Source organism: Pseudopodoces humilis, chromosome 5 (assembly GCF_049639895.1).
Source record: "Pseudopodoces humilis isolate 2021_Gansu_Grassland_sample_001 chromosome 5, ASM4963989v1, whole genome shotgun sequence".
NCBI classification, from domain to species: Eukaryota; Metazoa; Chordata; class Aves; order Passeriformes; family Paridae; genus Pseudopodoces; species Pseudopodoces humilis.
Window position 1 is genome coordinate 59,715,286 of NC_142204.1, and position 18,739 is coordinate 59,734,024.

At 37.1% G+C, this 18,739-nt stretch overlaps 1 protein-coding gene across 2 annotated transcripts in view; it reads left to right on the forward strand.

The window, feature by feature from the left end:
* NAMPT (nicotinamide phosphoribosyltransferase) overlaps positions 1-18,739 on the forward strand; it is a 30,876-nt gene that overhangs the window by 1,474 nt on the left and 10,663 nt on the right. For both annotated transcript variants that reach the window (XM_014255185.2, XM_005526000.3), the window contains exons 2-7: positions 10,393-10,549; positions 11,828-11,931; positions 14,758-14,886; positions 15,346-15,504; positions 15,850-15,986; positions 17,826-18,051. In XM_014255185.2, coding sequence (XP_014110660.1) covers positions 10,393-10,549; positions 11,828-11,931; positions 14,758-14,886; positions 15,346-15,504; positions 15,850-15,986; positions 17,826-18,051 — 912 coding nt within the window. The remainder of the gene's footprint in view (positions 1-10,392; positions 10,550-11,827; positions 11,932-14,757; positions 14,887-15,345; positions 15,505-15,849; positions 15,987-17,825; positions 18,052-18,739) is intronic.

Below are 18,739 nucleotides of genomic sequence, written 5' to 3' on the forward strand. Positions count from 1 at the left end.
GGTGTAATCTGGCTACAGTGCTCTTTATGAACTAGGTTTAAGTGTTGGTTATCTAACTTATTCAGATATGGAAGATACACTTTTTTCCGTGTCTGAGACTAATCACATTAAATGCTGCAGGCCTGGGTCTAAACAGTATCTACTTTAAATCTAATTTGCACACTACTTTTTCTAAATTCTCTGGGTGTGCTTAAGGATTGCTGGTAGTGTGGCGCATTGGAGTGACGTAAAACCTGTTTACTTCTGTTTTGTTTGCTGTTTCATAGTATAGATGACTTGGAAACATTCCAGGAATGGTAGAAATCTTAATGAGGTCAAATAAAGGCCTGAGGTTTGTTTTTTTTTTTTTTCAGTTTAAAACCGAATTTGGATGAAGTTTTCCATAGCAGCTAGGAACATTTTGTGTTATATTTAGAACAGTTGCCCCCTTCAATTGCTTTGTTAGGGCTATTCAAGTTGTCTTTCCATAGGCTTTTTTCTAAAACTTAGGAACTCCAGTGTCTCTGAACAATGCTTAAACAAGCTTTTATCTTGTTAGGTAATATGAGCAAATACCACTTATCTTCTCCCTGGATGATACTGTTGTTTCCTAATCAATGAAACACACTCAGTGAGAGCACTTTCAGTCAAATTGAGCTAAAATATCTGGTAGTTTGCAATGTCAAGCTTTTTACAGGAGTAACCAAAAACTCTTACTAGCAATTAAAATAAAAGTGAGAGTTGATGGGGGAGGTTTTTTTGTTGTTTTTTTTGTTGTTTTTTTTATATAGTTCTGGTGTATCCACAACTGTAGCATTTATTTGTGTGCAAAACTGTCTGTACATAACATTTAGACTGAGAAAAACCATGGATCAGCTCAGAAATTTGCATGGTGATCCAATTGCAGTAGATGCCAGTCCATACAAACTAATGTTAGTGGCAAAAATCACATAGAAATAAATAGCCATGAAAGAAAAAATACTTGCAGACCATTCTGAGCCATACAACCCTAGCTTAGGCGGTTGTCCATCAGAAAAAGGTTGTGGTATCTCAGGGTCATATCTGTCACAACTTGTTAGTTTGAATACTAGCTCCAGTGTCCCAGTTCTTTATTGCTGCAGTTGGAAATTTGGGGTGAAGAGACAACTTATTACTGGTTTAGTGCCTATACAATTTCAGAAACAAAGTCATTTGGTAGGCGAAGATTTGTCTGTTGAAAACCAATCCAGCCCCCCCTCCTACACTATTTTCCTGTCTGTATGTGCATCATAGGACATTTCCTCTTAAATAATAGAGATTATCAAATATTCAGTTTCAAAATCTTAAAAGTGTTTTTGAAAAACTGCGGAGTATCATGCTGATTGCTAATAAAGTGAATATTTCTAGACAGGAGTAGTTCCCTGTAGGTGAATATGCTCAGGTTCCACTACCGAGTTTCCAGTATAGGTTGGAGCTTACTCAGTTGTACAATGCTCCAGGATTTTGAGGCTGGGCTTCAAATTATACAGCTTATCTCTAAACCCAATAACAAGATGAATGTTTTTACATCACTTAGATTCTTCTTCCTGTGTACTTTGTTCCATATTCTTAAGCTTTTACAAATCCCCCAAAAGTATAATTCCTCCTATATGCTGAGAATTATATGCCATCCCCTCAGAGGCTGGGCATGGGCATATGGTATGGTGTGCATGCAACATGCTGATAAATAACAGCAGTCTTTTTAATTCTGATCATGAGACTCTCAAGAAATTCATCAATGCAGTGTTATCTGGGGAACTTCATTGTCTTTATGTGTAATATAGCAATGGCATTTTTATTAGTGAAGTTTTCTGCTAATGACTTGGTATTACTGAAAAGGGGAAGTATTTGAAGTCAAAGTCCTTGTTGAGAGAAAGCTGCAAGCGAGGGGATATCAGCAGGCTCCTTGAAAATCACTGTTCGTGCTGCATGATGTCTTAGTCTTGGGTCTATAGCAAGACACAATTTTTATAGCTACATATATATAGCTAGCTATATATAGATTATACAATACTCTATAGCGATCTTGACGCTCTGTGACGGTAGGGTTCTGTTCGCTCTCTGTCCTTCCCCAGTGAAAAGGTCCATGCCCCTCAGTGCCTCATTGGTCTGACATCGTTGACTCACCTCCTCTGCATTTTCTCTCTTTGATTCCCAGTGCTCTGTTTAGCCTATGTTTGTTTATTTCTGCACAGGCAAGAAATATTCCAGCATATAAGTAGTCTGAAACTGTATTGAGAGGATCAGCTTGGCAGAGCTGTGTTGTTCAGTGGGAAGACAACTGTGAGTGGCATGAACCAGGCCTGGGTTGGATGGATCATGAGCTGCAAGTGGGAAAAGGTTATTGACTGAACCTTGTTTGCTGGAGTAATAATAGCTTATTTTGCTTTTGCCAATGAGATCTATTACTGTTGCTTGGCATGTTTCGTAATTAAGCTGATAGCTATAATAAGCTGCCATGCAATTACCTCTTAGGAGGAGCTGACTCGCTATCTAGACTGTAAATGAGATCTGTTTCAGAATTAATTTCTTTCTGGATGCTTCAAGGAAACCCAAAATATATGTTTTAACTTTGTATGCCTTACATGTTGAATTTTAAGTATTTGTCACTTCCAATGACTTCTTTTACTCTGCATAGATGTAGGAGAGCACTGACTTCTGAAGCACTTCACGTGAGTGTGTGTTTATTCTAGGCTCTGACAGCCTGTATATTCTTTATTTAGAAGGATAGAGGTATGTGAGGAAGAGACATGAGTACTCTTTAGCCTACTGGTTTTGACTAGTACTTAGTGACTGCAAAATATTCTTTATGGGAGCCCATGTATTTTTTTTTCCTTAATTAAAACCTTGTGGTGGGAGTGTGAATGTGTTCTCTTATCTCCTGTAATTCTGCCAGTGCAAAAGCATCTGAAACTTTTGGCTCGACACTCCTTGTAAGACGCAAGCCTCATGCTTTCTACATTCATTATCTTCCAAGTTTTGATTTGCAGTCACATGGTCCTGTTACAAACCCCAAGACATCATCACTTGAAAGGAGCACTGCAACTGTACAGTATTCAGACAATGTTGAAATTTATGAGAAGCAACCCCTTCTAGAATCATTGCAGCTTTCATTGTTGGAAAGGTAAATGTTTTTCCTTTTTCATTAAGGAGCAGGAAACTTACAGCAGCATGTGCAGTAGTACAGCTGACTAGTCACAAATGTGTAAACAGTAAACATAAGGCATTTTGTCATCACTTTTATGATAATCTTGGATGTAAAACTCCTGGTTTTGACTGAGGTAGAGTTAAATTTTCTTCCTAGTAGGTGGTATGAGGCTATGTTTTGGATTTGTGCTGAAAACAATGCTGGTAATTCAGGGATATTTTTGATTTTGCTGAGCAGTACTTGCACAAGGTCAAGGCCTTTTTCTGCCGCACACACCATCCCACCAGCAAGGAGACTGGGGGTGCACAAGGAGGTGGGAGGGGACACCAGGATAGCTGACCCAAGGGATATTCCATACCACATGACATCATGCTTAGCGTATAAAGCTGGGGGAAGAAGGAGGAAAGGAGGGAACATTTGGAATAGTGGCATTTGTCTTCCCCAGTAACTGCTCTATGGGCTGGAGCCCTGCTTTTCTGGGAATGCCTGAACACCTGCCTGCCCATGGGAAGTGATGAATGAATTCCCTGTTATGCTTTGCTTATGAGCAGAAAAGTTTTGCTTTCCCTGTTAAACTGTCTTTATCCATGGGTTTTCCACTTTTACCTTTGTGATTCTCTCCCATATCCCACTGGGAGGAGTGAGTGAGTGGCAATCGGGGCTTGGTTGCCACTTGGGGTTAAACCACAACAAAAACCATGAAAATCTTTAGTGGTAAAGTAATCTGCTGCAAAATATAGCTGTTTTTAAGCATTGTATTTTCTCTGAGAAATTTAGACTACATTCAGTTCTAGTGCTTACACTTGATCTTGTGTTTTAAATGAATGTGGACCTGGTAATATATAGCATCTCAACTGATAATGTGCAGCTTCCATAGGAATTCAGTTGCTTGCATATGATTTCCTTATTTTTCATAGTACTGACTGATCTCTTAACTTCTTTTTTTCTTGCTTCTGATCCTCTTATTTTTCAATGCATATAGAAAGAATATGAGAATAAAAATCAAATACAGAGACATTAGAAGTGGTACAAGGTCATCATTCAGTCATAACCTTCGTTAGCTTGTCTCTCTCATCTCATAAAAGCAGATATCTCCCAATATTCTCACTTTGATTCTTAAACATTGTCTTAATCTTATGCATTTTAATAAGGGGTCTAGAGTCTCCCTAAGGCTTTTTTTTCCCATGTTAATCTGAAGCTCATATAATCAAAATAGTGATTATATATAATATATATATAGTGATTATATATATATATAATATATATAATAGTGATAGATTTTTATTTTTTTTAAACTCACTTAAAAATGTCTTGCTCTTTACCTGCTGTTGTTGGATGCCCTTTCTCTTGAGTTATTAAAGATTGATTCTTCTGACATTTCCTCTGTTGTTTAAATAAACTTATCATTTAACCATACTAGCCTTTGGTTTAGTTTTTATTTCCACTGTTGTGGTGTGCATTCCTTCCAATGATTGTTTTTAATGCTACCAAAGCATCCCTGTTTAATATAACTGTTAGTCACAGTTGTGTTGGGTTTTTTCCTGAAGAGGGTCACAATGCCTTTTAACTGCTGTTAGTTATCTCAGTGAGGTGTATCTGATAGAGCAGTCCCTTTGCTCCTAAGTCCTGGTTCATCTCCTTAGTGTTGCTAATAACGTTGTTTTCCATGTAGGTTGTTGGCAAACTTTGCTTTTAGCTGCTCCCTTGGCTAAATCTCCTAAAGGTTTAGGTAAAGCAGTATTTCATACCATGACCTCTTTCCACAATGTTCGCAAATAATACGTAATACCACAATTCATGGAGGTCTTGGGGTGCTTTGCAGAAGTCTTCCCAGTGTAAATACCAGTAGTACCACTTCATTAAAATTGTCTAACTCAGTAAGGTGTACTGGGGAGTGAGGATCCCCCGAGTATATCTTGCTGATCAAGGCTTGGAGTAGAGTGACCAAGCCTGTGCTTCAGGCACTTGTGCTGCAGACCTACAGGGGCCCAGGCCGTGCTACTTCTGGCTTACCTGCCACCTGTCCCTCTGACTCTTCGTGGCTGTGGCTGTGTGACACCATGGGATCGGTGACCAGGTTGTTCTGTACCCATTTTGTACTAGGGATTTTTCAAAATAGCTCCAGAAATTTCAAATACTGTCTTATTTGAACTGGCATCATCTTAATCACATGAGAGTTACAGTACAGGCAAGATCCTGCTGGGTAAATGTTCGGGGGTTTGCTTTCTTCACTGTAGACAGTGGAAGTTCTGGTGGTTCATGTTGGCATCTGACCTAAGCGAGTATCAGGAATTACTGATGGAGATTTTGGCCACACCTGACTTCTCATGTCCCATCTGTTTTTCCCATGTTTTCAAATGGTTGAATTATATAGGCTTAAATAACTTTAAGTTCATTGCAATATCTTGTGCAACAAAGCTTGTAGATTATAAGAATATTTATATTTTTATGTCAAAAATCTTCTCATCTAGCTTAGAAAAATGCAGTTTTTACCTCAGTCATCCCTATTTTATGATGAATATCCGTTAATTCCTTTTTCTTAAAATTTAACTCTTAATGTTTGGGGTGTTTTTTTTTGATAGATGATCTTAATGCAATTTGTGCTTCATTCTTTCTTCCTCAAAATACTTAATTTACTTAAATGGATGTAGTCCTTGTGGAAGTATTTGTAGTTCAGAATATGCCTTTATTTGCATTAAATTTAATAAGGAGCTATCACAACTGGAATAAAAGTGCTCTATTTCAGTCATAGTACATAATCTTGTAGGTAGTAGTTCCAAGGCTGTTTGTCATATGTTTTGTAGACTAAACCTAAACCTGAGCCTTTGAACTAAACATCAAAAGGCCTTTGAAGATACTTGGGAGAGTTGCTTTCTTGTAAGGGTCTCTTAATCCCAGGAGAGGCTTTTGTCTGCATTTCTGTTTGTTGGTTAGGGGTTTTTTCTTCCTGAAGAGAAGGAGTTTCCAATTGACTTTATAGTCACTCCTACTTATCAAGAGCTTGTCTGTACAAGTCCTGCTTCTGTCATCCCCTAACTGAAAGCACAGAGTTATCAATAATGTGTCAGTGTCTAAGTCACATAAAATTTAATTTCAAATATTGTACATTTCCTCTGGTTGTTCTTTCTGCTCTCCTTCAGGATACAAAAGGATGCAAGTCTTCAACTGGCAAGAAGGAAAGATCAACAAGAGGCATTATTTGAAGCATAGTTTTCGTCATCCAAGTGCCTTATAGCATTGTGTTGGGTTTTTTCTTGTTGCTCTGTTTCGTTTTCAATGGCATTCTTTGTGTCATCTGTGACCTGTTCCCACTCCTAGACCTTGATCTTTTTTCACACTGTTTTTTACCACCAAGCATTTCACTACATGCCAAACCTCCTGACCACCAGTATGGCAGATGGGTATTATTTCCCCATGTCGTAGGAGCCTAGAAGTGACAGCTAATACAATCAGCTGCTGTGACATTTTGTGGGCAGATATTCCTGATAAGTATGGTGCCCTCTCTAAGGGCTTGGGAGCAAAATGGATGGCCAGATAACTCAGCAGGGGCTGTGAGTCTTGTGTTTAACTTCTCACACACCTGTACAACATAGAATCAAAGAGTAGTTTGGTTTGAAAGGGACCTTCTAAAGCCATCTAGTCCAGCCCCTCTGCAGTGAGCAAGGGCATCTTCAACTAGATCAGTTTGGTCAGAGCCCCATCCAGCTTGATCTTGCGTGTTTCCAGGGATGGGTCATTTATCACCTCTCCGGGCAGCCTGCTCCAGTGTTTCACTACCTTCATCATTAAAGAAAATTAATATATCTAGCCTGAATCTACTCTCCTTTTGTTTAAAACCATCACTCCTTGTCTTGTTGCTACAGGCCCTGCTAAAAAGTGTGTCTACATCTTTTTTATAAGCCCTTTCAAATAACCAGTGGTTTCTAAGTGTGGTACTTTTAAGATTGTGATTTTGCTTTTAAATATTGAATAATATTTAGAAGGATGTCTCAGCTTTGTAGATAAAACTAACAGCTTTGTGGAATGTCAAAAGAAGTATCTTTAAAATTACAGATGTAAGGTTTGCGCAGATGTAAATATTTTAATTGCCAGGGATGTGTATTTTCACTGTTTAAATAGATTTTAATGTGTGAAGACTATAATTGAATACTATGCATGTGACTTGCAAAGTTAGTTCCTTATCTCCTTCAAGTACTTAAAGCAATTAAATCAATAAAATGAAATTTCTGTCAAACACAAAATTTTCATATAGGTTTGAATCCCTAGAAGTAGCTGTTTTCTGGACACTAGTTAGTATGTATTTTCAGGTTAAGATCTAATCTTACCTCAGAAAAGATAGCTAAACCTGTGATGCAATGTTTGAGAAACGAGTGAGGTTTTTTTAGGTTGAAACTGTCAGCAAGGTAAGTCAGGAGGAGCTGTGTCCCCAGGTATGCTGTATAAATGATAAATCTGTTAGCATTTCAGCCTGATTTCAGCTCTTCGGTTTTGGTTTGTAGCCAGAGCACTGTGCTTTGTGATCATGCGTCAAAGCAGAGCTAGAATAGGAAGTTCCTAAAGAAATGTACTTAAATGCAGTAAGAAATGGTGACACCAACTCAGTGGGTGCACTGTGCACCCTGAGTGAATTTGGGCCTGTAACCATTTTGACAGAGAGAAACATATAGCGGGAGGAGATGCCTTTGAACTGCCAAAGTCGAGTATATTTTCAAGATGTGAGCTGAAGACATTTTCATACATTTTCATTATAATATAGTAACTTACCTGTAGTTGGTAAGTTGTATAATTAAACTTTTAAAAAGAAACCGGAGTATCCTATTTTGTGCAGATACAGTTTTCATTGTTTGGTTTGAACTGTTGTGGTGAGAACAGCAGCATTGCTTTGGTTTGCTCTTGAGCTGGCCACAAGGAATTGAGATACTCACTTGGAGAATTGGTCTTGGGACATCTGTGTACACTTGCAGCTGCTGGGCTCTGTGTTGAGCCTTTACTCTGAAATCACAAACTGAAAAGTTCCATCCCAGTTGTAAAACGAAGCAAAATTTTTCATAAAGTTGCTGGAATTTACCTTGGTGGCACCAGTGGGAAGGAAGGAGTTCCCACTCTCTGTGTCTTTATAGTGTATGAGCATTCTGAGGATTTGCTACAGGATCTTTTGCTTTGAGTGTATTTATTACAATTTCTTGTAAAGGGTTTGTATATGTGTGTGTTCATATACCACTAGTTAAAAAGACATGTCAAATGGAGCCTATTTTTGTCTGCTCCATAGTAAAGAAGAGAGGATGGTGTGTGTGTGTGTTTTCTTTTTTACAGGGTTTTTTTCCTTTAAATGTGATGATATGCAGAGAGTTTTCTGTGAGCTGGCAGTGGGATGTACTTCTTGGAATTCTGCATAGAGCTAGGAAAGGACATGTTAAAATTTGTGAAGCAAGACATTTATTAACAGCTAGAACTAAATCTAAAAGCCAGGTTTTGTCTTTGGGTCTAACATTGCTACTCTTAAGCATCCTGCTTTTGAGTGGCTGTGGAATTGTAACAGAATGGGTTTGTGCTCCATTAAACGCCTGTGGTGCCATCCTTTGTTTGAAGTCAGGGCTGAAAACGTGCAATGACAAGCTTGGGTTTGATTTGATGGGCCTTGTAAACATCATACAAGCAAAGACAATAGGATGGTCTTTAAATTGACCTTTCTTGAATGTTTCCTTGCACCATCAGAAACACAACCATTACAGCCTTGTGCTGGTATAGGAGAACCAAAAAATTCAATTGAGTAGTTCATTGTCCAAACTGAGTGAAATACTAAATTTAAATGACATTTGAGAGGAGAAGGAAAACTGTCATTTTAAAATCCTTTAATGTAGAGTTTTAGGAATACAGGTAAGGAAACCTTCAAATATTTTTCTTTGAGAATCTCAGGGATATATGTAAAAAATCAGGACAAGAATGGAGAAGTGGTAAAACTATCCCTTTTCCAATTCTTTGTGGTATTAGAAACAGAAATGTTAAGGGTTACTTGGAGTAAGTAACGGCAAGAAACGTATAATGAATTCATGCTCTAACCTGTATGGGAGTTTGAAAAAAATTCAGACATGAGTTTCACACCATTTGAGTTTTTTTCTGATGTATGATGTTGGTTTCTCAGCTGTAGGAACAGTTTTTCCATATGGAATGTACAGACTTGTTCAGAGACTTCTCATCATAATTTAAGAAAACTCTTGATACCTTCAACTTTGAGGATGCCTTACCTTGATTAGTATATTCTGTAATGTAAACGTCGATAGTACGGAGTTTCTGTCGTTGTGTATTCTTTTTGTTTAATATGGAATTAAGGATTTTGCATGGAGTTTGCTTTTTACACATTAGGAGATGAAATTTTGTAGGTTTAAGGTTTTAAGTGTTTAGAGTGTACTTGTTTCAAATGCTGTTACTGCTCAAAGTAAATTTCTGGGTAGGTGTTACTATCAGGAACTCTGAAAAGCTGTAATAGTTGAAATCAGTATAACATTTTGTGTTTTATGACCAGTTTTCATGTAATACAGGCAGCAACTTCTGATGCTTCCTTTGCGTTGAATGTGAACTTCTTCAAATTTGGAAAAAAAGTCTGTCTAGCAAACTTTGTAGGGAGGTACAAATCTCAGGTAGATTTTAGCAGCATTACTGACAGTAAGAGGTTTGTGAGCTGGTTTTGCTGTAACCAGGGCTTGAGAGACCCATTCTGCTCATGGGGAATGGGACACTTGGGTAAAGGCCATTGCCAGTGCCTTCTTCGGTCTGGGTGGCTTTTATCTGAGCTGTGGGACGGTGGCCTTCAAAACTTCAATCAAATACAAGCAGGTATTTGGTAGTGGCATGGAATCTTGTGCTTCCTGTAGCTATTAGGCTTGGCCAAAGTGTGGTAGAACGAAAATTGACCTGGCACATTGGTGTTCAGTGCTGCTCTTGAAATCCTCACCAATGCCTTTCCCAGTTAATCAAAATGAAATCATCAGGGAAGGGGGAGATTAACTTGGGGAAGAAGACTTGAAAAATAAACAAAGAATAACAGAGGGAAGACAGTCTTTTGAACTTAAAATTGAGGGATGTTAAAAACCTGGAAATTCCCTAAATACTTGTGTAGAATGTGAATGGATAAATAATCACAGTTCAGAAGAGCTGGGAGTTACTTTTAAGCTTTAATGTACAAATATGATTCCTCTTGTGCTTTATAGTGATGTTTTGAGTTCTTACTGAAATTTTTCTTGATGTAGGTTACACACTACAAGCAATATCCACCTAATACAAGCAAAGTATATTCCTACTTTGAATGTCGTGAAAAGAAGACTGAAAATTCCAAATTAAAGAAAGTGAAATATGAAGAAACAGTTTTTTATGGCTTGCAGTACATTCTGAATAAGTATTTAAAAGGTAACCGTCTCAAATTCCAGACCTTTTCTCTAATTAAATATCTATTTCTCAAGCTTGTAGTCTTATAGTTGAAACAATTCCAGGTTATTCTGATATACCACAAGTAGTGACATGCATAATATCTTATTTATGTGATTATGAAGAAAGTTGTCCACCCTTATGAATTGGTATTGGCTTCTTAATCCAGACACCTCTCCACTATATTTATTTATGCCGATGGTGTGTTTAAAATGAAAATGTGTTCATGTCCCAACTTCAGTGGCAAGATTGAAACAAATTGAAAGATACAAAAACTGTGCATATAGAGTCACAAGCAGAAGATTTGATGGAAAACACATTATGCATTTTGAACATTAACTTCAGTTCTGTATTTGCTGGTTTGTTTTCTGTGTAAACCAATAATAGTTTTAAATTTCCTGAAATTAAATGTTAATTTTTCTTAAATTTTGGCCGGCCCTCGGCTTAGATTATTGAGTACGGTAGCTACATATGAAAGGTTTTTGTACTAATAATTTTAAAAGTAACATCTGACAATTTCTTGGTGCTGTTCAAGATCTTTTTTGCCTTATGTACAGATATCACCTGTTCTGACCTGAGTGCATGTTGTCTTCTGCCAAGCTTTAAAGGAAAACTTTAGTCATACGTCTTACGTGTCTTCGTCTTGATCCAATAAACATCTCTGCCAATTCCACCGCAGACTGAAATTCCATTATAATCAAAACACTTGATAATTTTAGTTCTTTTGTCTTTAGCAAACTGAGGGTTGTTCTCTAAGGGAGATGACTGGCCTGACAGCAGTTACTGTGCTTATTCAAATAACATGGTTTGTCTGCTGGTTCCTATCACAAAGTGGTCAGTCAAAGGCTGGTTGCGAAGTCTCTCCATGGGGATTCTCTCTGGAATGGCATAGCTTAACCCTTGTGCTAGATATGTCCTTGCTGCATGTGCCAACTTGCACAATCAACACGTTCCTTTAGGAAAAGCACTACTGTTAAACCTCTTGACTGGTTTTTGACCATCATAAAAGTAATGATCTCATATTTTTCCTGAGTCACCTGCAAACCACAAGTGTATTTTACCCTCATGGGTTCTTGAGCATTCTAATCTGTATAATAAATGAAAGTAAAGTTTGGTTTAAACATTCTGCATTTGACATTTTCTTCATATCTTTGTTGAAGGCAAAGTTAACTTTGTTGTGCCCAAACCTTTTTGTTATTTATTTTATCAGTTGATGAATATTGCAAGTTTCTAAGCTTTAATCTGTTTCTGAAACTCCAGGTAAAGTGGTGACCAAAGAGAAAATCAAGGAAGCCAAAGAAGTATATAGGGAGCATTTTCAAGATGATGTCTTCAATGAAAAAGGATGGAACTATATTCTAGAGGTAAAAAAAAAAGTTTTAAAATAGTTTGAAATAGTCTGAAAATAGTTTGGAGATCATTGTGAAGGATTTCTGAATCATCTGTAGAAAAAATATGACAGCTTCTCCTTTTAATCTTGATAGTAAAGACTGAATAAATTTAGCTTTTCATATTTAGTGTACAGGGAGTAGCAGCTGTCAAAGAATAATCATATAATTGTAATTCCTTAGAGAAAAGTAATTTTCATCCTTTCAGATGCAAAATGCGGCTTTGCAGGTAATAAGGATTTATGGCTACCTTCCGCCAGCTCCTGTGAGTGGAGGCTTGTTGGCAGGTCTCCATGTGTGATACAGCACTCAGTGGTTGGTTGCCTGCATCATTTATATTTTTTTAACTAATCATTACAACTAATCATTACAATTTTTACTCTAATGCAGAAAGCATTACAACTTCTTGGGTGTATAAATAGTTCCAGAAAATACACATTTTGTTCTGTTTTTTTGTAAATTTTTCTGCGATATGAATGTTGAGCTTTACTATAAAGTGCAAGGCTTGAGCACTTCTGACACACAAAACCTTTCAAGTTAAATCTTTTCACAATTATCCTTTTCCCCCTTTTGTTTAAAGAAGTATTAGACTTCAAGTAATTGCAAACATCTCTTCTCTGTAAAAGCAGCAGATTCAGACTAATGACATTCATCAGAGCTGTACTAATCTCTGCATATTAATTAAATGCTAAGTTTCATTGTGGGTTCTGGTGAGTGAGTATTTTTGGCGTTTGAAAGCCCTTTTTTTAGTCCTTTACATTTATATTTCCCTGGATACCCTAATTGTATGTACTTTTATGGTGGCATCTGTTTATTAGTATATCTGGATGCCATCCTGCCACTAGGGTGGACCATAGGTGTGCAAGAGAAGAGTGAATTTCAGCTAAATGTTGCAAATGGCAGCAAGGTAAACAAGCCCACAGTTTTCTAAGAGAGAGTTATGGAGAGGTTTGCGGAGGACTTGCATCCAGTTCAAGTAACTTCAAATGTGAATTCAATCCATATTTGTGTTTAAGCTACATTATACATTGTGAGCTGCTTTCGTCTGTGTTAAAGTAAGCTTGATCCCTCTTTGGATAGAAGGAATTAATAAATTTTTGATGTTGTATGTCTGTCCTCACTGAGTTGTAATGTGGTTTGATTAAGTCCATTCAACTTTTGGTCTAGTCAAGATAAGCATTCTTGCATACCCTCTGTGTAAGTTCATTCCTTTGTCAGGTTTTCTTATTCAAATTGTGTGTGTGTGTGTATGTGTATATATATATATATATACACACAAAACCCAAACATGGTTTTCATCTGATGTACTCATCATTTTGATCTCACATGCTGGTGGCTCTCAAATTGGAATTGTATGTCCTCTTTGAGTCTTTGTGTGCCCTTTATGCACAGAGTCCCTGCTTCTGCTCACTGAATTTCAGTGTATGTTCACATGCCTCAGGTGTGGTAGGTCAAGTGGAGGGTGCAGTGTCTGTGTGAGTGAAGTGCCAGGATGAATTTGAAATGTAATGTATCAGTTTGTACTGAGAGTACATGAATGGATAAATACTGATAGGGTGAAGGGTTGAAAGAAAGGAATGGATTTCCTGGAGAGCAATGGGCTGGTGTAAAGGCTGGAAGCTGGCAGGAATAGATGATGAATGATAGAGATGTAGGCCCTGAACTGTAGAAGTCAAGTCTAAACAAAGTTTTTGTGAAGGGATGTAATACAGAGCTATGGCATGATCTTATTACTTTTTTCCATGGACAAAATCAACACCTACAGCAACTTTGAAATCTGTTTGTTTGTGTGTTTTCACTTAACTATACTTTTGCCTTTATTGAATCATTAATAAATTATTTTGAACTTTTTTGAAGGCTTTGTTGTTTTTAGTTAATCCACATATCTCCAAATCTGGAGACCCTGTGTGGTATATAAACACAATTTGCTTCAGGTCATTACATTATTGAATAAACTTTTAAACCGTAAGGTAGATGAGATTTCTGATGTCTGTTGTGTACTGGAGAATATGTTTTGATGCTACTTATGAATCTGTAATTTTTCTGAATTGATGGTTTTTTTGTTGCCTTTAACAGGATATCTCATGGGAAGCTTTCTGTCAAAATATATTACCATCCAAAACATTTTCAGTATTGCCAGTACAGCTTGCAGAGCTCCTTCAGACAGTTATAATTACTCTTGTAGAGTTGCTTTTTGCAGGTTACTCTTTTTCAAAAGGCATATTTCACACAATGTTTAGTCCTTTGGGGATAAAGGACTGACAAGAGAGTGACATTCCAATAGGAGACTTCATGTTTAGAGAGTAATTGAGATGAAAATATTCTCTAAAATAGTTATTAAATGGATCCTGCTGTAATTAATGAACAAAACACACATCTTTACTAAGCAAAACTAGTGGATTTTTTAAAGATCTGGATAGTAGCTAAACTTTTTTTAGCTTACTGCATGTGAAAGCATTGAAGAAAATGAGTAGTAAATATTTCTTCTTCTGTGGGTAGAACTTATGTATTTTTATAGAATACTTACGCTTTCCTGGCTCAATTTGCCCAATGAATACAACTGATAACCATCATTTGTTTTGATAAAGAGACTGGTTTTTAAGTTATGGGATTTTTGTCCTATTTTGATAAATACGGATTTTTTCATTTATTTGGACTGGTGAGTTTATTTTTAGAGTTGAAAGAAATTAAGAAGAAGAAAGATTTTATTTACTCATAGTCTTTTATCCATTGCAGTTAAATAAAAGGGCTGTAGGTCCTAATCTTTCCTGTTGTCTAACAATATTAGTGTTTCTTGCACAGAAATACGATGGCCATCTTCCCATAGAAATAAAGGCTGTTCCTGAGGGCTCTGTGATTCCCAGAGGAAATGTTCTTTTTACAGTAGAAAACACAGATCCAGAGTGCTACTGGCTCACAAATTGGATTGAGGTAAGTTTTGGAAACTTAACATGTTTTTTTAAAGTAAGTATTAATGCACTAATTTAAAGGTTGAATCCTTTATAGTTTTAAGGGAAATCTCTGGCAACTTTCGTTTTCTGCTTTAATTATTTTCTGGAGTTGTCTTACACAAACCTTTTTCCTCTGCCTGGCAAGAGATCATAATAATTGCACAGAAAATTCACAGCAGTACTTTTATCCATTAAAAGAAGGATGGGGGGAACTGTGTGTATCACTAGTTTGCTAGTGATACCTCCTGAGAAGGTCAATACCTTGCCTACCTTATAAAAGCTAATTACTTAAGCCCTGAAGCAAACTGTTGGAGGCATCAGTACTTTCTGAACAGGAAATGAAAATAAATAGACCTTTTTGTGCCTGATTAAATGCCAAGTGGGCTTTGTCAGGCTCTAAACAAATATGCACCTAATATTGTGATGGATTTTCTTTTAGACTATTCTTGTGCAGTCATGGTACCCAATCACAGTGGCTACAAACTCTAGAGAGCAGAAAAAGATTTTGGCCAAATATTTGTTGGAGACTTCTGGCAGCTTGGAAGGACTGGAATATAAACTACATGATTTTGGCTACAGAGGAGTTTCTTCACAAGAGGTAAAACTGCATGTCTAACAAGTCTGATTGTTCGTAACTATGAGGAGGTGTAGCAGGGCTGTATTGCCCTCTGTGGCCTGTTCTGCTCTGAAATTGTGAATGCACAGAGCGCTGTGTTTGGACTAATTGTGGAGGGGGAGGTCTGGGATGGAGGTGGGTACAATGTCTGAACTGTGAGCACTAGACTGGGAGAAGTTTTCTCTATCTTCCCAGTGTAAGTGAATAAAGAGAATATTGGTAAAGTGGGAATTGAGTCAGTCTTGCTGTTACAAACTATTGCTAGGTGGTAACTGGACATAGGCTTCTGTGTTTGTATGTGGAAACTGAAAGTTGCATCTTCTTCAGACTGCAGGAATAGGAGCTTCAGCTCATTTGGTGAACTTCAAAGGAACAGACACTGTAGCAGGAATTGCATTAATTAAAAAGTACTATGGTACAAAAGATCCAGTTCCAGGATATTCTGTGCCAGCTGCTGAACACAGGTAAGATACTAATCTAAGCCTTTCTAAAAGCAGCTTAACAAAATGTAATTCTTTTCTTACCCATCTTTGTATCCAAAAATATACTGTACAGTATTAGCCTTGACTGATCCAGCTGTTGAAGCTGCAATTCTATACTGATGCCTCTGTATGTTCTAGGGGCACCTAAGTAGCATGGTTGTTCTTAGCTATAAATGTGTTTTAAATGTTTTTAACTATAACCTTATCAGTGTCTTTTTAGGATAAGCTTGAAGGCTTATAGTCTATAGATAGTGAGGATTCACATCATGAACTTAATTTTTTTTTTTTTTTTTAAAATATAAAATCATAAATTGACAAACTCTGTAAGTTGCAGTTCTGGACTCTCACAGTTCATGTTCTCCCTCCAGAAGAGGCAGTTACTCTCAAGCTTCCCATCAGTATAACTAATAATTGTAAATCCTTGCTATATCACTAAGAATGGTGAATGAGTTTTTAAGAGTCAGGAAACTGATCTCAGACATTTGAGAGAGAGGGCTCTTACTGTTTTTCAAATCCTTGTTCTGTACAAGGTTGGGAGTGAATGCAAATCCTTGAATCTCAGTTGCATGTCTACACAATGAAATGAGAATATAAAAGAAGGTTGGTTGTTTCATATTGAGCACAAAACCCAGTTAAATATTTAGTATTTATATAGTTAGATCTTAAATATTTAGATTCTAAATAGTTAGTATTCACTTAGGATTGCAAGACAGATAATGGAAAGTAGCCCTTGTAGAGTAGGGGTCATCTTTAAAGGAGCACTGCTTCATATAACTTTCTGTACCATTGCCATAGTGCTGTTTTAGAACTCCGGCTTGTCCAATAGCTGTGACAGTTTTTGTCTGAAACTTCTGATTACCAAAACTACTATTTTTTTTTTTTAAATGAAAGCAAAAGAAAACATGTGGAATCAAGATCAGGTGTCTTTTGCACAGCATATTAAAGTGGTGGCATTAGAGCAGGGAGCTTAAACTGCTCTGGCTAAAGTCTGCACCACCAGATACAGACTGCAGTCACCCTTTTCCAAGTTAATGCACAAAAAGGGTCTCATACCAGAGACCAAATTTTTACAGAATTGTTGTACTGTTCCACAACCTCCAATACAAGGTGGTGTTATGAGCATGGTTCTTGCCCCTGGTGTGTCAGCAGGGCTCTTCTGAGACTGTAGCAACCTCTTTGAAATAAAGTCTATCTCCCTGCTACCACGATCTGGGACTTGTCTACAAAGCAGATAATGCTGGAATTTTAAAGGTAAAAATTCCATGTCCACTGACTCTTATGCTTTGCATGAGAGCATTTTTAGGTCTTTGACACAAGTTACTAAAGTCACTTATGTCAGCTGGTCTGAGCAGCCACTGCAGATCAACTGCATTCAGTAACTTACTACTGCTCCCAGCAACTCTGGTTTATGTGCTCGCCTGTGGCCTTGCACCAAGGGTAATGTTCTGAGATTCCTCTGGAAGAATGTTTGTATGAGTATATATTTGTTTTATATCACTATTAAAAAAGAAAATAAATTCTGTTTTCTTCTTTAGATTTTTTCTAACATGGTGAGGTGCTTCGTTCTCAACTTTCCATTTTGTAGCATGATGTTGTCAGAGCAGATGTTCTGGTCCTGCATCTGTAGTTCCCTAACTGTCTGAATTAAGTCTATTTAGTATATAGTGTATTTATAATCCATGCAACACAGAGCTGATAAGCACATAGTTTTTGCTGTTGTGTAATCATACTGCTTTTTGTTGTCTTGAACTGTTGCTGGTAGGAAATACAGAATGAGATGTAAATGCAATTCTAATACGAATTTTTCAATTGCCTTTGCAGTACCATAACAGCTTGGGGAAAAGATCATGAAAAAGATGCTTTTGAACACATAGTAACACAGTTTTCTTCAGTGCCTGTATCTGTGGTTAGTGACAGCTATGACATTTACAATGCTTGTGAAAAAATATGGGGTGATGACCTAAGGCATATAATTGAAGCCCGAAGTCCAGAGGCACCACTTATTATTAGACCAGATTCTGGGAATCCTCTTGACACTGTTCTAAAGGTAATCCTTTCTTGAAGCCGTTTGTATACAAGATTGGGAGGGCAATTGTTGGTTTTGTAATGACTGGCTAGCAAAAATATAATGCTCTAACTTGGTACATATTGTATATATTTGATGCTGGCTAACTTGGACCTATGAAAAATGTGAATGTTTACTTCACCTCAGTATAGATATGGAAACCCTTTTGCAGTCCAAATAATTTCATATTTTTCATCAGTCCCATTCTTGCATACGGTTCTTGAAGCTTTTACAAGTTACCAGTTTTGCTGATGTAATGATGTTGGAATGCTTTCATAAAGAAACTTTTGTCACTTAGCAAATGCAGGGGAAAACAGCTTGAGTGCTAGTAAATGTCAGGCCAGTAACAATTCTTACTAATAAGTTTAGGTATCTTGGCATCCCATATTGATGTAATTCACTATTTTGTGCTACAAATACATGCGTAGCCCTCTACTCTCTTTTATAAGATGTGCATTTAAGTCAGTGACACTGACTACACTTTGAAAAATGCTTCTTGTCTCATTGCTCTTTAGAAAGCTCAGTGATTGTTACAGTTTCACAATAAAAGCTGTTGATCCCTTTGAATTTGAGTAACAATCAGCACTGTCAAAGTAAGAAGGTGGGGCAATGTTAGTTACATTGGTACTCTATCAAATTAGATCTATACAGCTGTAACAGCATTTTTTTC